This window comes from Thermobia domestica, chromosome 3, assembly GCF_964235325.1.
Source record: "Thermobia domestica chromosome 3, izTheDome1.hap1.1, whole genome shotgun sequence".
NCBI lineage: Eukaryota > Metazoa > Arthropoda > Insecta > Zygentoma > Lepismatidae > Thermobia > Thermobia domestica.
The window spans coordinates 344,845,851-344,872,362 of NC_137456.1; the positions used below are offsets into that span (position 1 = coordinate 344,845,851).

The 26,512-nt window shown below is 33.4% G+C and overlaps 1 protein-coding gene across 15 annotated transcripts in view; it reads right to left on the minus strand.

The window, feature by feature from the left end:
- The window catches only part of sick (sickie), a 1,461,343-nt gene that overhangs the window by 341,129 nt on the left and 1,093,702 nt on the right, over positions 1-26,512 (minus strand). For 14 of the 15 annotated variants that reach the window (XM_081752888.1, XM_081752884.1, XM_081752886.1 and 11 more), the window contains 4 exons: positions 23,715-23,823; positions 16,617-17,826; positions 9,057-9,237; positions 2,391-2,564 (listed from right to left, as the gene is read on the minus strand). In XM_081752888.1, coding sequence (XP_081609014.1) covers positions 2,391-2,564; positions 9,057-9,237; positions 16,617-17,826; positions 23,715-23,823 — 1,674 coding nt within the window. The remainder of the gene's footprint in view (positions 1-2,390; positions 2,565-9,056; positions 9,238-16,616; positions 17,827-23,714; positions 23,824-26,512) is intronic. The other variant, XM_081752883.1, reaches the window with a different exon arrangement.

The following is a 26,512-nucleotide window of genomic DNA, read 5'->3' on the forward strand; positions in this document are numbered from 1 at the left end:
TAGTACAACTGATTTTTGTAGGTTTGTTAGATGTTTTGCATTTACCTGTTCCACTTTTGTCAGTACTTTCAGAAACAATTGCTGTATTTGAAATAATGATTAGTCTTACTGTAACTTTCTGACATGTAAATAACCTTTTGATTTTGTCAGTCAAGTCTTTATATTTGCTTATTTTCGTACTGAATGTTGTACGTATATTATGAACCAATGGTACTGCTACATCTACGAGGGTTACTTCTTGCTCCATTTTATTGATAATAGTGATGTCGGATCTGTTTAGCACGTATCGTTACATCTGTTCTGATTTCTCGATTCCAGTAGTTATAATTTTCAAGTACTGGACTTGGCTGGTATTTGTAGTATGGCTTGGTGTCAGTGATTAGTTCCATGTTATGTGCCCAAAACTGAACAATGCTTTTTGCAACATCGTTGTGTCGTCTTAGATAGTCTATGAAGTCATTATACGTCATGAGCCTGTGATGTGTTCAATTGTTTCTGATGTGTCTCCGTATTTTCTACACTTTTCATGGGATTATTGCTTGCTTCAATATGTATCTACAGTAGTTTCGGTTATCATAAATACTACTGCTTCAGAAAAAGAGTCCAGTTTTCTTGAGCCAGGTAGTTAATTGTGTTACTGTCTTCTAAATGATCCTTGAAGCTTCCGTGGAGTTCTTTTGATTTCCATTTGCTATCCTTTTGTTCATCTGATTCATAGTTTGTGATGAACTTTGTCATGGCTAGATGGAGTGATGTAGCCTTTGTGTCTGCATCTCATATTACATAATTTTTATTATTATTATTATTATTATTATTATTATTATTATTATTATTATTATTATTATTATTATTATTATTATAACTGTTCTCTGCGGGTCAATACCATTAAGCTGTCTTACTTATACTAACCACGATGTACTCTTGACACTGATATGATGGAACTCCTTATCCAGGAAAGTAAAGAACCTTGCAAAATAACCAATTAGCTTTCTATAAAATATTGGTTTCAGTAGGAATTTTACATTTTACAGAGTATAAATATATGAATGCAAATGGTACCATCTGTCACGGACTAAGTTAAACTTTTATCCATGATTGCACTTTTAGTTCAATACTCTTTAAAATAACTTGCAAAGGATGGAAAAATCTTAGATTTTAAAAACTTATTTATGATTAACTTCATCTGTAAAAACTGTTTTGAAGTTCTGTCTTTGAATTTCTTTCCACGTACCGATGCCAACTAACTTTATATAACGCCATCGTGTAAGTTCATGCACTGACAAACATGATTATACAAGTACACTACTGTAGGTTCACGTACCTACTACTATTTCACTACGAGTACAGTGAGTGTATGACATCATTGGTTAAAAAAAAAAAAAAAAAAATGCCATTAAGTCGTGGCACTGCAACCTTAGATTGCAGTAAGAAAAAAACATTCAATCTAAATACAAACTAAACACTAAAGTTATAGTTTATCAATACTAAGGTGTGTAATCAACAAAACTGATACTATAAGATCATCTATAATTCTCCAACATTAAATAAAGTATATACTTAGAATTATTTGTCAATTCCTAGTCATAATACGATACTTAAAACATTTCCACAGACACAAATAAACATAAAATCATTCTCCGAAACTACTTTTCATTTCACTCAACAAAATATCCATACACTGTATATACTGTACATTACACTGCAGTGCATTGTAAAAATTATCAATGACAAAATTTCTAAAAAAAACAGTGATTGCTACAAGGATGTTATAAAATAGAGGATCTGCCCATATGTATCTTCATCCTATTAAATCAATGAAGCCAAAAAACAACCGGGCATCGCCAAGTTAGATTGGCTACTCTCGTTTCTTGCATCGTCTGATTGGCTACTTTCGTTTCCGCCATGATTGTTGGCTCAAAACATTGTGATCCTATTGGGCAGAGTAGGCAGAGTAGGGGTGGCGAAACTGTGACTTATGGCTTCAAGATTTTGTTCTAAGGACAGATCCTCTATTTTATAAGATCCTTGAATTGCTATGACTAAAATATCTCTCGCATACGTCCCTAAACCATGTTATTCATAGACAACTCATAGCATAACCGCACATCAAAAGAACGGAAAGAAACTGCTGTAAATACCAAACAGTGTTTCGAAGTTATGCATTAATGACTAAAGCACCAAACTGAAAATGAAGCCAGAAAGGAAAAGAATGTAGCAGGGTTGTTTATGACAGGAAATACAGGGAGGACGTATAAGGTAGAAGTGCATCTACCCCTAGTAATGCAAATGTTAAAACTATATTAGTAAACTTCTAAAGATACAAACGCAAGATTTGCTGAACTCAATGTAGAGTTGGTTCTACATGCTAAGAGTTTGCGACGAACTCTTACCTGCAGATATATCAATAGCGTCTATGTCGCTATAGTCAGGATCAATGTAATTGCCGTCAGCCATTCCCCGTTTGATGTTGTGTATCATGCGGATGGACTCGTGTGTGTTATAGTATGGCCTTGTGAACGTCAGGCACTTGTTGTTGCTGCCAATTGTTTCTGTTTGATAACCTGCTGAGCAAATACACATCAGGAACATTTAAGGCATGCTATTAAATGAGAACATAACACAATGGCATTCAAAGAAGCATAATACATTAGTTTAACAGTTTACACAAAGTAGGACACAGAAGTTCCATCACCCAGTAGAAATTTGGTCGTTTTTCATTACAGGTATACACAAAGTATATATGTGGAACATAGCACAAGGCAGATAGGAATATATAGCACTTAACCACACAATATAGTGAACACCTGTCCACTCCGAGTGCATGTTATTGCAATAAATAAATTCTATCTTATAATTCACACAAAATCAGCAGAAATGTTTTCGTAAAACAAAACACAAATACAAACAACCACATTCTGAGAACTCTTTCCTTTCCTTATTTATTGCGCAATTTCCGACTTTATTCATTCTAAATCCTACCACCTATTGCAAACTCCAATGCGAAGTTGGATACATTATTTTGTATTCTACCAATTGCCTGATCCGTGTAATTCAGTCGCATCAGATATTTACATTACTCTTTTAATCAATTGTAATTGTAAGTAATTTGTAACAGTTAAATATGCTTTTGGTTTTTAATATCGGATTTATTTTACTCCTTTTAAACTATACTGATACTGTGATCATCCTTTGTGTTGTTTAGAAAATTCAAGAAATAAAACTGAATATGAATTTGTATACGTAAGAAGAACTGACCATACAGTAGAAACCAAGTGGGAAGAACACTATGTGAAACAAGATAATCTGGGGAAGAACACTATGTGAAACAAGATAATCTGGGGAAGAAAACTGTGAAACAAGAAACTATGGGGAAGAACACTATGTGAAACAAGATAATCTGGGGAAGAAAACTGTGAAACAAGAAAATATGGGGAAGAACACTATGTGAAACAAGATAATCTGAACAAACATGGGCAGATTTAAATCATAAGATAGTATACAGAAAGAACAAGGAGTAAACTAAGTGCTCAAAGATTTCTTAATGTCTGGATCATTTCGAGCTCATGAGGTGAGGTAACCTAACCGACTATCAAACATGTCCGTACAGTCCACAGCAAAAAACCTGCAACATGAGCATGTAAGTTTATTGTGAAACTACGCCTAACAACGCAAAGAATCAACATAACGTCTAAGTGGCACGATTCACGCCAGGAGAAACCTCGGCGTCCTCCTCTGCACACTTATTTTGGAGCAAAAGACTTCGTTGTTTCACAATAAACTTACATGCTCATGTTGCAGGCTTTTTTTTTTTTTTTTTTTTTTTTTCCTGCGGACTGTACAAGAAGCATTATACCTACCAAGATTATGAACAGATGGTGCTAGTAACTAATCCAGAAGCAAATTAAAATCATACAGTAGCCTAACCAAATTGATTTTCTTTCGTAATCTTCGTAAATTTAATCTTCCTTGAACAGATGTGTTGCTGTTTATTTTGTTAATTACTTAGACTGAAAGAGAGCTCCAAACGTTCTGTAAGAGCTCATTGAAGACTTAATCTGGTGTTTATCTATATATAGAAATTACGTCTTTCCTCTCATATCAGTTTAACCTAAGATTCTAATCAAATTTACTAATCTGTACTTATTCGTACGGAGACTAAAAACTTCTCAAATGGTCAAAAGTTCGGACAAAACCTATGCAAATTCGGTCCGATATGTTGGCCATTTGAAAAGTTTTTGGTCTATACGAGTTAGTAGTTTATTAATCCGACTGTATTGATAACGTGTTCTTTAAGTTTATTAATCAATTATAAACCATAAGACTGTGTACAGTGATCAGAATTAACTTACAGAGTAAGTCATTTGGAACAAAGGATCAAAATTAAGTACGTATTTTTAAATAATTAATATTTTTTTGACCAGAATATGTACTTCTTTATTAAATTAAGTTGTAACAGTGTATGAAGTGAAATGTAAGAATGTAATATGATATATAATGGAGAAACAGGGAAAAAAATAAAGAGTAAAATGACGTAAGAGTTAAGAGAATAACGCGATACATAAACATGTAAAAGAAACAGGACAGGATATAGATTGGGAAGGGGTACCAGGTATAGAAAAAAGAGAATAGAACATTAATAAGAAAATGTAAAGAAGCGAGAAGGATTAAGAGGGGAAAAAAGAGAAGGATTAATGAACTGGACAAATGGACTTCATGAATTATGGGATAGATTGTTAGAAAGAATTAAAGATTAAAAATTCACGGATAAAAAAATACATTATAGAACATAGAATGGAGAGGAAACGTCAAATTTAACTGATACTTGGGAAGAAGGAGAGAGAAAAATGATAATAGAGAAGGAAAATGATAAATGATAATAGAAAAATAATAAAATGATAAAAATTAAAATGAAATGGTAAATTATAATAATACCTTATTGTTACATATTTAAAAAATTAAAATTATATAAAAAGCAACAATTAAAATAATTATATTTTGAACAATTAGTAAATAAGCAAACTACAACTGTAATACACTTTTCAACAAGGAAAAAATCATCATATACATACTTTTTCAGGAACTTTTAAAGAAACAGTAAATAATTTTGGCCAGGTTTTTGGTACAAATATTCCTCTGTGCGTCTTTTAGTAGTAACACATGCAAATTTTAACAGCGATAGAAAAACAGCAAAACAGTAAGCAAAACAGCAAAAAATAAGGAACCAGACATGAACAATTTAACGCACAGAACCCACTTTGCATTAAAATTAAAATTGTATATAAATAATTTAATATCATGACGTTCGTATTATCTAAATTAATATGAACATACATATGCCAATTAACGTCTGATGAAGATAACGGTACGTTATTGAAACTGTTGCGACTTATTTTAATTTAATAAAGATGTACATACTCTGGTCAGAAAAATATTAATTATTTAAGTAATAATTACACCAGACTCAAGATGGATGAACTTAAGTATTTTAAATTTCATACTTAAGTAAGCTGAAACAACTCTGGTAAAAAAAAATTTACATTCGAAACCTGGGAAATTGATGAATTCTATTAAACTATGGATCAAGAGAGGAGAAATAATTAAAAACGTGTATATCATCGTGAAATTTCAAATATAAAATATTATTAGATTCTCAATGTTTTATTCTTTCCTAAAGTGTTCGTTTCTATTATAGCAATTATGTTGATTTTACCTGTAAGAATTCATCTTGTAACGTCGATTGTTCTAAAGCCTTTTTCCGTATATTGCACTAATTAAGTTACAACAATTTTCATTATTATTTTTTTAAAATTATATATATATATTACAATAGGCTACCCACAACAAAACATATTCTCTAATTCCTGATTTCAATGCGGAAAGGGAAAAGACAAAATCATCCAAATTAAATTAGATGTTGTGAAACTGATTACAAAAGGCAGAAATAGTTCGAATAGTTTTAATATAAATTACAGGAATACTTAGATTATCGCTGTTATTTTACCCACGAAAAATGTCTCAATAATCGAATCCAAGATAATCGAAAAAATTGCCTAGTAATCAAATCTAAGATAATGGGAAAATATTCCAATAATCAAACCTAAGATAATGGGAAACATGTCCCAATAATCGAATCCAAGATAATCGAACAATTGCCTAATAATCGAATCTAAGATAATGGGAAAATGTCCCAATAATCAAAATAAATTCATAACAATAGAATCTAAGATAATGGGAAAATGTCCCAATAATCGAAATAAATGCCCAACAATAGAATCTAAGATAATGGGAAAATTTCCCAATAATCGAATCCAAGATAATGGGAAACATGTCCCAATAGTCAAATCCAAGATAATCGAAAAGTGCCTAATAATCGAATCTAAGATAATGTGAAAAATGTCTCAATAATCGAATCAAAGATAATCGAAAATTGCCTAATAATAGAATCTAAGATAATGGAGAAGATGTCCCAATAATCGAATCTAAGATAATGGGAAAATGTCCTAATAATCGAATCTAAGATAATCGGAAAATTAATGCGTGTAAAATGGATTATTATTGCCAAAGATTTTTAAATATATTATTTAATTAAATATTATTATGAGGCCAAAGAAATTTTTAAAGTAAGAAATGAAGTTTTATTTTGGGTAAATAAAATTATTCTTTAATCTTTGTCAACATATAAGGAGAAATCAGACAACTACGCTGCAAGAGTAAAACCTGGAGAGAGAAGACTCGAACTAAAAGCTAACTCTAGTTGCAAATGTAGTGGGCTATATCTTGTTGGCAGGGTAATTAGAATGTGGAGCACAATAGTTTTAACTCTTGTATGAAATTACAAACCGCGACAAATCGAGAACCATGATAATCTGAGTATTCATGTAATTATATACATTACGTCAGCAGATCATGTTTCTTCCACCACATCAGAAGCGAATGCTCGACGTAGTTAAATCATGAACTTTTATCATTTCCTATAGCACAACTTCCATGTGATGCAATCAACTTCACCCATGCAAAAATACAAATATTTGTAATTTTAAACCATCACCATCAGTTGACCGTCACCAGGAAAGAAGAATCGATCACAGTGAAGCAACAATAAAGAATTTAAAACAGGACTAATAACGTCTATCTCAATGTGTACTCAGCATTTTTTTTTAATCATTATGCAACTTCTGATCATCCAGACAGCAAGTAGTCTGAAGAAGGTTAACTTCCCAACTATAATAGTTTTAAGCTTTACTCACCAAACAATGGGTATAAGTTAATACTCTAGTTCTCGAAGATGAAAAATATAGTTGAATTCAACAAAACATTTGATCATATTTTATAGCTACAAACATTTTTGCGCTTCAGCTTTGTATTATAATACACAACTCCTTATTAATAACTCGAGAACTTTTAACATTTTCAAATTTGTCGGTAGTTTCAATCGAACTATTGTATCTCGTTGATTTCTGTCTTAACAAGATGCTCAAATGCGAATGATAAGGTTTCGGACACCAGTTTGTGTATGATTTGGCACTAATAATGACCAAGTTGATTAATAGTATAACAACATTATGATACATTTTCTACACCTATACCAGTACCTGCACTTACATTTGCTTTTTGAAAGCAAAATAAGTAGAAAGATGGAAGGAACCTACAGAGTGGCCACAAAGTCCGGTTACCCCTTGATAAATGCTAATGTAAGTTTCTCCTTACCCCTTTATAAATACTAATGTAAGGTTTTCCATTGTTTCAGATTTTGTGAACGATGGCTGACATTTCCAGTTATAGTATTGAAGAACGTATTACCGCAAGTTGTTGGGTGCATGAGAGAAACCACTCCCCACCTGTAATAATGCGCTATAGGGGTTCATAAAGGGCATCGTTACACAAAATCGCTACAGTACCACTACCGAACTGACAAGCTTTCACTCAATGCTCCACAAAATGTCGCACAGAACCTGGTGGCGTATTACCTTTGGTATGAGAATGACGGTCGACAGACTGATCCTTTGGACACTTAATGTTTTCCTATCTCAATAAAACTTCTCGAAAGCGTTGTAGTTCATGTCATTCAGTTCTTTCCGTGTAGTTAGACTATTTACGTACGTTTAGTGGTTTATGTTACTTATTTTCAGAGGTAACGGGACTTTATGGTCACCCGTTTATGTGGTTTTACTTCCTTAGGTAAATTAACTCGATTTGACAAGTGAAATGCCTAAAAATGAATTGTCCTGTTAGCAGAATATATGTAAATAATAACTAAGCATTTAATTACTGTACCAATCTCAGCACGACTCATCAGGAAACAGAAGTCTGTGCTTCAAGTCAATAAACACAAAAATTGAAAATTGTAAACAGAATTCATCTGTTAAGAAATCGGATAACTCAGCTTGTCTATTGAGAGTAGTATTTCCCGTATCGAATAGAGATACTCGTTTACAAATTCCAGTTGTATTTCTTTCAATAAACTGCACATATATAGTAATTAAAATTTTCGTGTAATCGTTGAAAGGTAGCCCCTAGTTACTTTTTTATTTATTTATTTATTTATTTATTTATGTGTAGCTTAGGAACCGAAGATCTGGATACCGTAATATTTCTCAAGCTTGTACAGAAGGTCAAATTCTACCGTCATAACAAATTTGATCCATATTGGACAAGATTGGTTAAATTAATACGAAGCAGTCTTTATTATTTATTTTCAGGATAAAAATTAAATGGCCAAAAATTGTGATTATGGAGATCACACTGGCATTCAATACAAGCACACCAAGGAGAAAAGTTGTCTAAGATCAATTACCAGGATGTAGTCAATTCGTGCTGTATAGGTTACGATATTAATGTGGTAACTTTTAATGCTGAAGTTAATATGTCAATAGCATAAAACGAACCTATAGTAGAATTGAACCACGATTTTCCACTTTTACGTACTTTTTCTGCGCTACGGTCGACAAAAAAAGTTTCAATAGAAACTAGTTGCTTAAACCCTATAACCATTAAATACTGACTGTGATTTCCTTCAATAACGAGATTTTAAAATCAATACAGCAAACGTTGATTACCTATTCGAGGCGCGTGTACGCTAGGAGCTAAATTTCGGGCGGATAATCCAAGGCCTCTTGTGTAACCGAATTGAGACGCTCTAAGGAGGGGCTGCATTGGCTTCACATTCATCACTACGTCATCCTCCTCCCCAAAAGTAGTCTCCCTCACCACTGTCGTAGGTGTCTCGTGAGTTATCACCTGCCAAAAAGAAACGAAATTAGAATTAACATCATAGAGAAACCAAGATTTCATATAAATTACGAAAGAATATATGAAGGACTCGGGCAAGAGAGTGCTATGTCACACTGTGGCCGAAAATGAACTAAGGGTTGCTTGAGGGTCTCCATCTGCAAACACAAATGCTATACATATATATATATATATAGTGGATGTTTTAAAAATGGCGCCCACAACCACAGACCACTATTTTGTTTACAAGTCATAATAAAGCAAAAAATACCCATTTTTTATACCTTTCGGCTCCTTGTTTGGACACATGAATTGCATTATGTGGCAAGGTCGCAAATAAAGAACCACCGAGTAGATCTACTAATCTATCGAACAGTTACCTCGATTCTTTCCAGATGGCAGTTAAAGTCGATATAGATTGATACTAGCATCACTTATTAGTATAGCAATCGATTTAACTGATTTTAATCGAGTGGTGCTAATGGTTCCAATAGCGGCTGAAGGAGGCCCCGGAGGGCAAACTATCATATAACATTTTTGCTTTATTTTGGCCCGTAGAATAGTGCTCTGTGGTCCGTCGGCGCCATTTTGAGAATAATATATATGTTGCTCCCATAGGTGTGTTCGTAAACATTTCAGCACGAACGATATGCCACGTATCTGATGAATATCGCGAAAGCAACTACAAGAAATGTCAGAAGGTATGCGAGAAAAATATTGTGCTGTATAGACAAAGAAAGTGATATTGAAGACTTACATCGTAGTAGTGGAGAGAAATATTTTTTCATGTGAAGATGATTTGTTGGAAGAAAGCTAATCTGAGGCAAATGCAAAGTTTTTTTTATTATTATTTTTATTTTTTTAAAATATAGTTTGGCTCAGCACTGTTTTTTCTCAAAATTCAAGGCATGCTCCTTCTTGAAGTGGTATAAAATAACTATATTGTTGAAATGATAAAGTAAATTCCTCATTGGGCGATTCCTTCCAAGATTATCAAGGTTATTTGCGCCACTGACCAATGACAAGTTAATTACGATAGATTTTACAGATAAGTGTAACATAATATGTGGGCTTAGAACTATGTTGCTCAAAACAATTAATATACGAAATTTGTTTCGCACTTCATTCGTGTTCATATCAGGCTCGTATCCAGGGGGTGTCTAGGGGACCAGGCCCCCTCTAAATTTTGGCTGACCCCCTAAAATTTTCACGGAAGACTGGCAAATGAACTATAATATGGTTGCATCGCCCCCCCCCCCTCCCCAACTTCAGCCGGGCCTCTCCTACATTTTTGGGCTGGCTAAAGGCCTGGTTCGTATCCCTATTATATTGTGCATTCATGTCCAAAATGATTGTCGCATATGTATAACTGTCTTCTTGTAAGAATATAATTTGATAATCATTTTGCAGAGTACTTTTCATACTGATACTATGTGTATAATCGGGAAATGTATATTTGTGGTAAATTTCATAGGAAAAGAATTATAAATACGAAAATTAGAATGAGGAAAACAGAATGTTGCTAAATTGACAAGAAAGTTTTATTTTCGTTTTATTGTTCTTATTTACTGCTCTTTTGACATGAAATTTGCCACATACATGTCTTTGCCGATTATACAGATATTAACATTATAAGAAATACCGGGCGAATTCGTTATCAAATTATATTCCTACAACAACATATTTATAGACATGTGACAATAACTTTAGACATGAGTGTACATCAGCGACGAAGGAAATAGGAATTAGACAATATAATATTAATAACGTTTTTGCCAGCGTGGTACATCTTTTTGACATTTTCTTTTGTCTTAATTTGATCTAAAAACCTTTAGTTGTACACAGAAAGGATGACGCGAGCCTTTGTTTCCCCACTCGAAGAACACACAGCGAACTCTGTGTTTTATCTATGACAATATACAAAACGTTCAAAATTTGCAGACAGTCCTCTTACGGTTCAGAGCAGACATTACTTTACTTTGAATATGTTGCTGAGCTTTCGTAGAATGGAAACTGTAGTTTTATTTAACTTATAATAAAGTTTAATGTTTATAATATATTCTTCATATTTATTTCACTTTAAACGTTCAAATTTAACAAGAATATATAAAGAAAAGGCATTAAAGTGATAATTATTGAATATTCTGGAACCTCCAATTAAAGATTCTTCTCGAAATCATCCTAATGTGAAATATCACTATTTTACCCCGAGTCCACTTTTTAAACTACCTTGATCAAAAAGTTCCCGGAATCACCACAGTGTGACGCTATCAGTCACCTGATCTGACTTTTTTCCTTTCTTGTGGGTTACCACACCTGTCAGCGATATTGCTTCCCAATTTGAACATCCTATTTGCCATTTGTGAAAGTGAGACGCAGTGTTGAGCACATCGGTTTGGGTGCATTTTTCGATTTTGCAATGGAGTTAATTTTGCAACAACGAATGGGTGCGTTAAAAACTGATTCAATGGTGCAAAAATCTTGGAAATGTTAGAAAAGTGTTTCGGCAATGATGCTCTTTAAAAAAAAACAGCGGTTTACGAGTGGCGAGCACCCAGTGAGCCAAGACCGAAAAGAAAAAAAGGAAGAAAAAAAACGTTGTTTCCAGTCGATAAACGTGATGACCACGGTTTTCGTAGATTACAACGGTGTTGTACATCATGAATTTCTGTCCGAAAGTCAGACAGTCAACAAGGAGAAATATTTGGGTAGGTATTATGAAGCGTTTGCGTGAAGCAATTCGCCTAAAAAGGCAAGACTTCTGGACAAACAACTCGTGGACAAAAGGAGCAATATAATGCTATGCCACAATTTTCAATTTCTTTTTTTTTTTTTTTTCTTTTTTTTCTTAACGTATAATCATTAAGTTACATTTAAATTTATTCAAACTTAACCATATTGGAAGAAATGTGGGACCTTCTTTTATAATTCATTTAATGAGGAAGAAAAGAAATGAAACTATTATTTATAGAATTTCTTGAAAACTTAATTCTCGTTTATCTTGATACCATTCAAATATGGTATAGCCCCTAGCCCTTAATTTCTTTCTAACACTTAAGTTAAAAAAACCTATATTATAAGTTTTTAACCTAAAATAAATCAATCAACCCTGTTCCTTTTGGTTTTATTCTAGTCATAAGCAACACAGCATCCGTAGTGATATTCCATACGTGATACTGGAAAAATCCTTTCCTATTGTATATCATAGGCATGCAGCCTTATTATATTACACTCCTGATGTCGATCATGACTAGTAGTCACAAAAGCTGATACGTCTTTTAAGCAACCTGGAAAAAGACCTCCCTTGCTCTTCTCTACCCTGTTACGGATTCACTCAAATTCTTTATTTACTTGGACATTTATTTCATTGGAACACATCTGTTATTTAGCAATTGCCGACATTTTCAATGGGAACTCCTACTTCCTTCAGTGGCATTTTCTTCAATTATCTACAGCAAACTCATTACACAAATCATGGTATCCATCCTGCAGAGTTGCTGTAGATGCTTTAAGAAAATGCAGCGGAGGAAGATAAGAGTCCTCATTGAAAATTGCAGCAATTAGTAAATATAACAAAAACACACGAAGATCTGTCCAACTGAATATTTGTAGTCATACGATTCATAATCGCCCTATTTTCTTCGACTATAGTGTGAACATTGTCACGACCAGGGGCGGCGATTAGAGGAGCAAGAGGGGGCAGTTGCCCCTCACTTTCTGAAGTGACCCCTTAATGTATATAGTTTCATTTGGAAATATGAAGATTTTGTATATAGAAAAAAAATTGTGCCATATAATATTTGCCGTTGCGTGAGTACGTATTGGATATTTGTCTTGCCACGGAGTTAAGAAAGCTACAGGAATTGCGTTTTAACTGCAATTCAAAGCAATTAATATTGCAATTGCGTATTTCTTTAAACGTCGTATCATATGCTTGTAGTATTTACTGTCTTTCATTTTCTATGAGTAATAACATGTATTTAATTGCGTATGTGGAATTAAAAATATAAGTTGTTTATTAATCCCCAGCTTCAATGTAACTTCTACAAGACAAGCCTCATTATTAATATTATCCTTTCTATTTATTTGTTATTAAATAATCTGATTACACAATTTTCCAGACAATCTTAAGATGTTCATGAGCAAGGAATTAAATATCTTCTTACACCTTCGTTGTTTAAAAGTACAAAGGGCTAGTATCTATTTGCGTTGCTCTTGTCAATTTATTTAATAAAATATAAAATACGATATACAGTATTTTAACTGAAAAAGGTAGTATCCCCTTAGTTATACAGCCTTTCGTCAAACGAAGTGTTAGAAACAACCAGGAAAACTAATATTGATATACAAATATTCAGATCATGTCTTGCACCCCCCCCCCCCTACTTTTAACGTCCAATTGCCGCTACTGGTCAAGAAATACATAAGAAAAAAAGAAAGAAAGAGAAAAAGTAGATAAAGATTTAGTGTGAATGAGATGGACCAGATTGGAATTATGTCAACATTAACTACGTACACTCATGCCCAAAATGATTGTCGCATATCTATAACTGTCTTCTTGTAAGAATATAATTTGATAATCATTGTGCAGGGTACTTTTAATACTGATACTATGTGTATAATCGGGAAATGTGTATTTCTGATAAATTTCATAGGAAAAGAATTATAATACGAAAATTAGAATGAGTACAACAAAATGTTGCTTAATTGACAAGAAAGTTTTATTTTTGTTTTATTGTTCTTATTTACTGCTCTTTTGACATGAAATTTGCCACATACATGTCTTTGCCGATTATACACACACTAACATTATAAGAAATACCGGGCAAATTCGTTATCAAATTATAATCGTACAACAACATATTTATAGACATGCGACAACAATTTTGGACATGAGTGTACCTTAACTGTGTTGTGTACAGCAACATATTATAACTTGTAAACAAACTTCAAGGTTCCAACCATGCAAATCTTTAAAAAGTTGTGCTCACTGACACCTTCATCCTCGTCACAAACCAGAAAATCAGTACAGTATGCTTAAGTTTTATATATTGCGACCATCTGCCCGGAATTGTTAGTAAGTAAAATAAAGAGACGTGTGATATGAAAATTATTTAACCCTTGGAATCTGAAACTCAAATCTGCCAGTTTCATTCTGCTGAGTGAGGATTACGAAACAACAAAAAAAATATCCGAGTGGTCCTTTGCTCAAATTAAGAAAAAAAACTAGCAGCAACTCAACACGCATTTGTCTGCTGTTCAACACTTTCTGTAAAATAATGGATTAATGGAATTTTCTTTGAGATTTTACGATGGAACTATTGCTTGGACTAAAGTGTCGTATGTAAGAAAGTAATTCACTTACAAATTTCATGGAAATGTTTCATGGTAAGTTTTGTTAAGATGATAATAGTGTAACTCACTTGCGTGTAACATCGTTAAGTTTCATTTTCAAGCTTAAGAATTAGTTCTATTAGAGTTTACTAAAACCTGTAAAATTAATTCGATGCTCAACAAATTAAATTCGTGAATAAACTGAAAAGGTATTGCGAGCAGTAAATTTGAAGACACCTTCTTTCGATAGGACAATGAATTGGCTATGGGTAATACTCTTTCTTAAATACTTTCTAATTTAATACTACATGTTCAAAACCAACATTCCTTCAAAATTTCCTAGTATCAGATATTTTCGATATGCTGATGATACCTTAATTCTGTACACCTCCCTGTATCAACCAACAATAGATACAAAGCCTGACAATAGATTGGTTTTCCTCTGATCCCGCATTTTTCGGCAAAAATTAAGATGATACTGCAAAAACACAACATAGAAGTTCATCCTAAACCCATTGAAAAATACGTATATTTTTTACCGATCCTCAACAAAGTAGTACGCCCTCTAACATGAATTTTATAGTTAGGTCCTTGTATGTTAACCATATGAAATCTAGACTTGTTACTTTATTTTTTTCCAGATAAATCACTGAAGGTGCGATGATTGACAAACTTGAGGCACGGAGTGTCATTAAGTTCTTCCATACTAGAGGGAAAGCAGCAAAGTAGATCCATTGAGAGATGAAAGAAGTGTATGGGGATGAAAGCCCATCCTATGAGATGGTATCCAAATGGAAATAACAATTCTAAACTGGACATATGATTACCGCGGATGCCTTTAGATTTAGAAGACCATCTTTCACTGGTGATGCCGCCTTGATGGAGAAAGTTGAGATCATAATGGAAGACAGGAGGATAACCATTCAAAGTATTACCTACCTGTGCAATAGGTATGAGTTATGGGTCTGCCTAGAATATCATTCACAGCCAACTGAATCTTCAGAAAGTGTCAGTCAGCACGGTGGGTGCCACGGCTGCTCACATTTCCAGAAGAGAAATCGCAAGGACGCTGCCAGAGATATGTTGCATCACTGTGAGGTGGATGAAGAGGGCTTTTTTCGACAGACTAGTGACAGCGAGTGAAAGTTGAGTTTATCTAAGATCCATTCCTAAAAAGGCACGAGTGCAAAAGTCTGTCGACAAGGTGATGCCTTCCATTGACTGGGAAGGGGTCATCATGACAGATTACCTACCACAGAGGCAAACTCTTACTAATACCTATTATTCCCATCTCCTGACTAGCGAGAGGAACTGAAGAAGAAATGTCGTGGATTGGTCACAAAAGGGGTGCTGTTGTTGGTAGACAATGCACCAGTTCATCCCGCCCATGCATTCATGATGAAGGCCGTGGAATTAGGATATGAAATATTGCCCATACTCACCGGATCTAGCACCAAGTGACTTCTTTTTCTTCCCAGAAATGAAGCGTCCACTCAGAGAACGCTATTTTGACAGAGATGACGTCATTTCTGAATTTGATCTGTAATTTCAGAGCCAAACTGCACACTTACAAAACGGGCTTACGGAAAGTGAAGAATCGCTGCCAAAAATGTGTCGCTAAGAACTGTGACTACATAGAGGACTAATACCATCATGGTGTCAAGAGTGCTCCAGAATGAATTCTTTTCTAGGGGAGTGCACGAACTTTTTGATAGCTACTCGTAAAGATTTTAACATTAGTGAGATTACTGTGATCAACTTCATGAATGGAGAGTTCAGAAGGAAGAAGTGTTACAGAAATTTTATAACCTTGGATGAATGTTATTTAATGAAAAGTGTAAATATGATTCAAATTTAAAAATTATGATTGAAAAGTGTAAAAATGATAAAATTTCCTAGTAATTGTAATAGTTGGAAGAGTGACGGGCCATGCACTTTTTGTTTAGTTCAGCGACTTGATATTTTAGTATTTTCAACATTTCAAATCAAGATTAACTAATATTGCAGTACAGTAATATAGATACTACCTAATAGTACACCCTCTATTATCTTACCTTATCACTGCTGTCGAAAGTAGTCTCCATTTTCGTACACGTGATGGGACTTTTATTACTGCGATCACTGATAATGTCTGACCCTTTATTTGACTTACTAATATCACTGCCACTTTCAGAACTTGGACGATATATAACACTGCTCTCAGAGGAATTGGAATTCGACTGGCCGGTCGAATTGGAATGACTCGATTCACTAATGTTCGACCCACTTTCACTTAAAGGCACAACACTTTCTTTGTCTTTCTCCTTCTGAGGAGTGAGGTTGATGGTGCTTGGCATTGGGGAAACCATGGCAACACTGATATTACTTCCACTATCGTCTTTGTTGCGACCCAACTGCTTTTGTCTGGGTAGCGAACTGCTATTGTTACAAGACTCTAACGAGATCTTATAGTTGTCACTGCCGTCGATTTCTTCGTTCTTACACGGACTTGACGGTTTATTCTGTATTGTTCGAACAAATGGTGACGACTGCGAGTTCTTCTGAGCCAAACGATTATTCGTGTCTTTGGTGAAGGAGTTATTGTGAATGGCAGTGGTGGTAGACACAGGACTCGTTTGTTTGTCTTCCTTCGAAACCTTCGTTGTACCTTTGACAGCGGCCGTTGGCTTTGGAATTCCGCTGCCAACGCCCGGAATTTGAGTCACTTGTTGAGTTGCAGCCATGTTCGATGGCTGATTTTGAGCATTCATGGAAGAGGACAGTTCACTTAAATTGTCTTTTGAGTTTGGAGCTTTGGCAGGAAGATGAGAATTACTGTTTCTCGATTTGGTTTTCGCTTCGGTTTTCGGAATCAAACTAGAAACTTTGGACTGCTTTATAGGATTGTCCACTTCTAACACAGGGGCGTACGCTAACTTTTCACTATATTTTTCATTCTTATGCACTTTCTTTTCGGATTCGTTATTGTTTTTGGTTTTTTCATCCTTGTGCTTCGCATCAACTTCGCCCTTCTCCCGGTTGTGATCGCGGACCTCCTTGGCACTGTTACTGGCGCTTTTGTTTTGTTTCGGGGACGATTTGTTGGCGTCGTCCTTACGAAGGTTCTTTGGCGAGTTCTGCTTCCCCTCCTTTGGACTGTTCACAGCCTTCCCGAACTTATTACGGAAGCCCTTTCCGGAGGTCTTTGGACTTGTGCTGTCGGTGAGTGTGTTGCTGGAAGACAATACTGGGCTGCTCTCACGAGTTTCGTTAGACGCGATTGAACTGTAGAAAGAAAACAAAAACAAACGTTAAGTTTTCCAAAATTATTATTATTTTTATACAAACAAGAAGAATTAACAAAAGGCATTTTTATAACGAATTTAATTTAGAGACGTTAATGCTAACTAAAAATAGAAAACGGAATCTCTTATGTTGGAAATAAATGTTTGAACACTTTCACACATTTTTAGTGTACTGCGTTGATTTACAAAAAAATATGAATTTGTAATCTACACTGGAGAAAAAATTACTTTGGAGCGTACTAGTCACCAAGCTCAATGACAAAACGGGAACATAGTTCAAGAAACATATAGTATAAAAGTTGGAGTCACATTTTCTGCTTTATAACATGAATGATATTTATTTATTGTTGAAAGTAACACTACAGCCAAAGCCTTGAATTGGTCACGTAAGAAGAAAGAAAAAAATTGATGAATAAACAAAACAAGTCATGAAAAGTATATTATTCAAAATTTAGAAACATGCAAAAAAAAAAAATATATATATATATATATATATATATATATATATATATATATATATATAAAACACAAAAGTCGTGTAAATTTTAACAACTCAATACATCGTACTCACATAAGTAACAACTGATGTGGACATTTTTTCGAGCTACCCAGTGTTTGAAAGAGCAATTAAACGAGCTTTGACGGAATAGTTACTTTTCACTCTTTTTTTCTATGTTGTTGTTATTGTTGTCTTTTTTTTTTTTCTTTCTTTTGTTAGCATGTCCCTGTGTAAAATGGCAAAGTTATGCTGTATCTGGGAATTTGTTCAATAAATAAATAAATAAAATAAAATTGTCCAACAAGAAGAGCCCTTTGTTGTTTATTATCTATGTCAATGATATTGGTAATTCTTTAAATTGTTTTCTTTTATATGCTAAAGATTTTAAATTTTTTGTGACCTTTAACCTTATCAGGATCATTTAATATTACACGCAGATATTAATTCAATCTACGAATGGTCTAAAAATAATTTATTACCTCTGACTATGAATAAAACTAAAGCAGTGTTATATTCGACGAAAATTAACAATCAGAAAACTGAAATGGTTTCAGCTATGAAAGATCTTGGTATTATTATGGATAAATTGGTTTAATGAATTTGTAGATAATATTTTGTCAAAAGCCAGGAGGTACTTAGAACTTAAAAGAGATTTTGAAGATTTTTTTTTAATCTATAAGTTCTATACTGTGAACATGTTACAATTACGCTTAGAGTACGGTGCTTTGATATGGAATAGGAATTTCACCTCGATCTCCAAATCAATTGAAATTTCGTTCTTCGCTTGACTTCGATTTAAATTTAATATCTTAACTAATGATGGCATTCTTTCAAAATTTAATTTAATTTGCCTCGCTGAAAGAAGAAATTTACAGGAGATCAAATTTGTTCATAGTATAATTCATGGTAAGATTGCTGTTGTACAGTCAGCGACAAAAGTCCTTTCCGTTGGATAAAATGTATTTTAAAAATAAGGGTGATATGGCTGAAACGTACAAAAAAAAATTACATTCTTCAAATTGTGCTTCCATTCTGAAGTTATTTACGAAACTAATATCTTGAAAGAGAAAGAACTTTTGTCGCTGAGTGTACATCAGATCTCCATCTTATAACCCTAAATATTTTTTACTTTTTTCTCGTAATGATGATTTGATTGGTACTCTAATATTAAAAATATATATATATTCAAACGGTAAACAAACAAAAAAAAATCAAAATATATATTTTCAATAGTCACTTTCCTCAAATTAAAATTCAATATGCCAAGAGTATCACTATTTTTATTATTATTATTATTATTATTATTATTATTATTATTATTATTATTATTATACCTAGAACAATTCCATATATTCATAATATATTATGTCATTTCTACAGAAGTCTTGTGTTTTAGTATTTATTAAGTTTTTTTTTTTTTTTTTTTTATTTTTCATGCTTTTAATTTTTGTGAAATATATTTGCCACGGTTTCTGTATTCATTTATCTTTTTTCTTACTTTCAAGCGAACAGTTGAAGGTTTTAGTTGTATGTTATTTTCCACAATAATCAGTAAAGAATGAAGAATTATTATTATAAACAATTTTTGTAATTAATTTCAAGTATTAGTTATTTTTTCTCTTTTTGGACAGTTTTACGTATTGTTAAGTATATTGTGTTAAAATTTACATAACTTTTTGTTTTATAAATTAATATTTTATGTTGTGTTTTTTATTTTTATTTTTTTAATTTTGTGTAATATACTTTTCAAGATTTGTTTATTAATGTATTCTTTTTCTTCTTTTTATGTGATCATTTCAAGACTTTAGCTATAGTGCTACTTTTATCAATACATAAATTATTATTGTAAGAAGACAGGAAACTACGTTACTTTTTTCCTTCAATTCGTAACAGAAAATTAACAATATCTTTATATAAAGATGGCAAACAATGATATGTACATTTTTTACAGGAAACCAAATCACAAACTTTGGAATTAGATTGTCACACTGAAACCTATATACTGAGAAAAAACAAAAGTTGATAAAGGCTTAATTTAAGGTTTTCCTATTTAGCAGTTAATACATTTTGTTTTCAGCAATGAACTGGAAGTATTATGAATTTAACTCAAAAAGACTGTAATCTGCTCTTTTCTAAAAATCTACATCTCATATTTTAGTAACATTACATAGTACGTACTTAACGAGATTATATTTGTTGTAAGAACAAGAAAACAAACAAACAAAAAAATCAAAACAACTTTTACTTTCTAAGATGATGAATATTTTGGTTTCCTCAATTCATAAAGTTAATTTATAAAAGTATCAAAAAATATCATTACATTAAAAATTTCAATACTAAAAATTTAAAATAAAGAAAAATTGCATGTAATGGAACAGTTAAGAAAACTGTTCTTTTAAAAAATAATATAACGACATATCATTAAATCGTATTATTATTAAGCATTCAAAACAGTTTCTCCATTAGGTTAACTTTATTTGCGTGAACACTTAGTGAACAATTACTAGATTATAATCAATTAATTGTAACACAGTTTAACTATTAGTTATATGGTATTAAGAAATAAGTACAGCACAAAGTATGAGTATGTGTGTGTGTATGTGTGTGTGTGTGTGAATGAGAGAGAGAGAGAGAGAGAGAATGAATTATGTACCATATTCCCCATCTTCCCGCAATTTTCCCCAGTTTTTTTTTAAGGAAACTATTATTATTAGTATTATTATTATCTCACTTTCTCCACTTCTCATCAGAGCAGGCGATATAGTAATATACTAACGTTTGTTTCTCTGTAATTTCCCCTTTATTCTAGAGTTTGGAAGAAGTCTCTTGCACTTTTTCAATACAGCTCTTCTGTAATTTCTCTTAGTTTTTAAATTTCTTTAATTCCAGTTATTTCAAATTCCTTTTTCAACATCTTCCACTATCCGATATTACCATTGGTATTTATCCCATTTTTGGTCTTCCAGTGTTCTTTTATATTTCGGGCCAGTTGTCTGATTTTTTTCAATTGTTTTCTCTCCGCAGCTTTTTGTCTTTGGTATTGTGATGTCTATAAAATATTAACGTATGCTAACTTATCGGATTGAAATTTGAACGATGACATACATAATTTATATTTACATATAGCTTAAGTAATAACAACCATGTTAGTATGTGGGTAATTTAGAATGCACTTTTATAATGAATTTAACCATTTAATTTTAGGTAGAGCAACAATTTGTTAAGATGGATAGTTTTGATTGGATAAATAAAACTAGAGATATTACATTAGATAATGATTTAAAACTGGTGTTGTGGCCTCATGATAAAATTAATAATAACAGTTATATTAAATTAGAAGTTAGATTTTGATGTGAATGAAATTGGTAATGAAGTTGAATAATAGAAGTGAGTTATTGATATGTAACTAGCATGTATTTACCAAGATTTTGATTGGTGAAGATTTTAGAGATTGAACTTTTTTTTTTTTATGGTTACTTTAAAACTTTCTTGAGTTTATTACTCTTTTTTTTTACCTACTTTTTTTGTTATTGGTAGAGTTTTTTTCTTACAATTACATTTTTAAGAATTTTTTATGACTCGAAGTAGGAAATGTTGGTTATTGACTTGACACATTGATGCATAACGTAAGTTATATTTGCTATTAAAAGAATGTTTTATCTAGACATAGTTTTGAGTTGTTACGAGACTTTCTTTTTCTTTGCTTATTACTATTCTCTTTCCAGCCTTAGAAAAAAGTAGATGTAAACAAACCCACTTGACTACCAGTGATTGGTTGTTTGTCTCACTGCACTAGTATCCTACCGCAATATAATCCCTACTAAAATAATAATTTCAAATAAAGATATCTGAATTTATCCTGCATTCTGTGATAATAAACGCAATATATACAATACTTAGCAACAGATGTAGCTTTATTTCAATCTCACTCGTATTTGGACATATAGCATTTATTGCGCATGCGTATGCGTTCGCGCGCCTACCCCACTCATTTAAAATTATTGTAGAATGCAGAGTTTCATGGCGACAATGTGTGGCAATAATCCATTTTCGTCTAGTGATATAAAACACAAAATAGGACAACAGGAACAGAGGCAATCTCGTTTATATAAGGATTTAAGAAAATACATATCTCCAACACAGCAGTAGTCAGTGTCAGTGCGTTAACTATTTACCAACCAACTGTAGTCTTACACTTTGGAAATTATGCGACGACAGTAAGTAAGCAGATGATCTTGTTGTTCATCGTCTCTCGCTGCCGAAGCACATGTGAACTGCGGAGTAATATATTTCGCTTTGTTTACGTCTACTTTGTTCTAAGGCTGGAAAGACTGTATATTATTATTATTATTATTATTATTATTATTATTATTATTATTATTATTATTATTGTTATTATTATTATTATTATTATTATTATTATTATTATTCATTTACTCATTTTTTTAAAATATATATGTCATTGAATTCAGAAAATGACCTTCAAAGAATTTTAAAATGAACTCGTACATGAAACGAAATATAATATAGACATCGTGTAGCACTTAAAAAATTTACATGGTGACAGCCTTACAATGCCAATGTGTAACCCAGCTTTGATTGCTGACACACAACAAGTTGTGTGTGTTTAGTTGCTTTAGTTTCTGCGATATTTGTTCGGTATATGAGACTGGTAGACAAAGATTCAGCTATAACATAAGATCTTTGCTAACATAAGATTTAATGTCAGTCATGGACTGAAAAATGTAAGAGTTAATTTGTGTGTTCATTGATTCTCACATTTGGAGCGACCGAAAACGAGAGAAGTAGCGGCTGAAATGAATGCATTGGCATGGTATGTTATGGTATGGTATGGTATCATATTGCCCACGAAATGGTCATTGTTAGTCTCGATTTTTAAGACGTCTGTAGATAATTGCACCTCATTGATCTCTCTCGTATTGGGCCATTGAGAATACAAGAGTCGCTTCATGTGATATGCAGAAGTGAGCTGGGAACTCAGGAGTGATGGACGTCTTTCGAATTTAACCATCCACTTTAGCAAATCTGTGGAATATACTTTTGTCTACAGAGAACCCGATCAGCGTCTGTTCACTTTCCAGTACTCACGAGTCACGACAATCACTGAGCGGGAATACTAAACAACGTCAATGATGAGCACTTCTTCCATCACACAAGCGAAGAAACATCCCTGAATGTATGTCTGACCAATATCTTTGTAATAGCTAACAGAGGCCCAGCCATATGTTGTCATGAGTATTTTTTGTGTGTCGAATCCAGTACACCACAATTTTTCAACATAAAATCACGAACCAGTTCATGTATCGATGAAATGTAGCGACGCCTGTTGGAACTAAGATTCTACCTACCTAGAACAGGGTTTTGCATCGCTGCACAGACTCGTCGATGAATCACTGCGCTCTGATCTCGCTGAGCTGAATCCACTAGAGCTAGACGTTCTCTTGGATACACCGGTTCCTGGGGAAAGAAACCGAAAGCGTCAGTACAAGGAAACAATAGTCGACGAAGAAACAAACAATAGAATTAAATACAAAACAAATATTCACTGGTTGATTTGAGTTTAAAGACGTGACCTATTGTTGGAACTGGGAAAAAAAATGAAATCTGAGTTTTACGCCCCACGGTTACGCTGGTTAGGCTAAAGGAGACGGTGATGATGAGAAATGAATGAAATGGTATAATGAAGAAAGTGGAAGGATATGGGAGAACCCCGAGGAAACCCACGCACAAGGTGATTGTTCACCACAAAGTTCATTTGGCGGGGGCCAGGATCGAACCCGGGATCCCAAGCAGCAGAGGTGAACGTTCTACCACTGAGCCACCAAGGCCCTTGTTGGAACTGGGATTCGAACCAGTGCTCAAATCTGTCCGAGATAAGAACCTTACCATAAATCTCATTGGGACCATACACGTTAGCCACTTGGCCACGACAAAGCACAAAAATAAATAAATAAAATTTTAAAAAATAGCTACTTCGTATACCAACATTGAGTAACAACCATGATTAATATTTTATTATTACACGTTGAATTAAGCTTTAATGGTAAGACATCGTAATAGCATATACTCAGGAGAAAATTAGTTCACTTTTGCATGGATATCTAATTTCAGGTTTGTATAACTGAAATATGCAAGAGTCCTATCCAGATGAAATATTTGGAAATGAAAATACGCTTCCTTTGGAAGTGTGTTTTCCATACGATAAAACTTATTGAGTTTTTAAAGTCTTTCTGATAATGAACTCTCCCCCCCTTTTTTTTGACGTTTTTTTTTTCTTCTTTCTTGATGCAGCTTGATGTGCAGTTCAGTTTTTCTATGAACGTATGAAAATAAAGTTAATACTACAATATTTATTTTAAAGTACAGAAATAATATTTTTCCTACAAAATATTGACATATTGAAAGATTATACCGTGTTGCTCTCTCACCATTTTTAAAACAAGAAGATAATTTTAACCTTTAGACGTGCGCCAGGGATTTTAATAAAATCGTAGACTCTCACGTTGGGGTCGATGACCTCCCAATTATTACAGAGTTATGATTCATACACAGTTGGAAAGCTTATAGACCACATATTTCAACGAGGTAACATTCGTGCAATTCCCACCATATTCTTAACGAATAAACACAAAAATCATAAACAATATTTAAAAATTGATTTTGCGGGACCCTGGCAATCCTTGCAGTCACCCTACGCTGACAAAATGGTGCCAGTGCGTAGGTCAGATACCTGTGACAATAATATAAAAATAGTAGCTATTGCTGCAATACAAAGCGAGATAAAAATTCATAATGAAATTCCTATAAAAAAACGCCCTGTATATCATAAAATAAACTAACTTTACCCTCCCCCTCTCGACGTGGCATCCCCACATACATAAAATGTATACTGAAGGGAAGTTTCATCCCTCAGGAGTACACTGGTACCAAATCATCTTTCTAGCTTAATTGGGAGCTAAGCTATTGATGTTTGTCGTAAGAATAAATGTAATTTACGTCCAAAAAAAACCGAAACTCCAAAAATTGGCCAAGTTTGCCTCATCTCTGCTCCCACCATATAAGCAAAAAGTACAAATACAAAGAACATTAACATGTAGTGGCCTACTTCATTGTTTTACATATCAATTTTTATGAGTGTACCCCAAGTGAGGAAATGGCCATCCCAAAAACACAAAAACACGAACCTTTACCCTCCTCCCCCGCCGTGGTACCCCCACATACATAAAATGCACACCGGCGGAAAGTTGGATCCTTTAGAAATGCATTTGTACCAAAATCATCTTTCTACCTTAATTGAACGCTGAGCTATTGAGGTTTAAAGCCCCGACGCAGCAGTTACGTCAATGGCGTTTAGAGGTTAATAATTGAAATAATCTTCTAAAATGTTATTCTGCTTCTATTACATTTTTGCAGTACGTCCAGACATTTGGTTCAGATTCATTTTTTGCACCCGATGTACTTCATATCCATTTTCTACACTATTGCCATATTTATATGCAATGTCCTTAGCCTATCTTATACAGTCATGTTCAGAAAACCTGACCACTTACCTCTTTGGAAAGGCTTGAATTACACTGAAGGTATGCTTATTTTTTTTGTTTCAGATTTTAGTGCAAGACTCAATACTAAAACATTATAGCTGTAGATACGAGCAGAATATTTAAAACAAATGAATCACAAAACACATCTATGCCTTCAAATCCATCAGAAGAAACTTCAAATATTACAATTATAATTACCGAACTACCTTCAAGTTAATTTCACAGTATTTTATATTCTTTTATACTTCCTAGGGTTTTATTAGCTCAGAATGCACTTTCTGACTTGAATTTGTTGTTTCGAGATATGCACAGGGCCGGATTTAGGCATGGGCTACATGGACCCGGGACCAGGGCGGCAATTTTTTAAGAAAACTATTTGAAAAATGATAAAGCCATTAAAAATACACATTTCACCAACGATTCAATAAAGCCATTTTTTAATGGCCGTGACTACAATAATATTGTAGCAGATTAGTCGTAGCAGTCAGTTGGTCATAATTAGGGCCCGGAAATTGAGGGAAAATTCTCTTTTTCACGAGTGCCCGAAGATGAAGCTTAACATATGCTCATTTTGGGTCATTGTAGGTCGGAAAATGGTGGATATT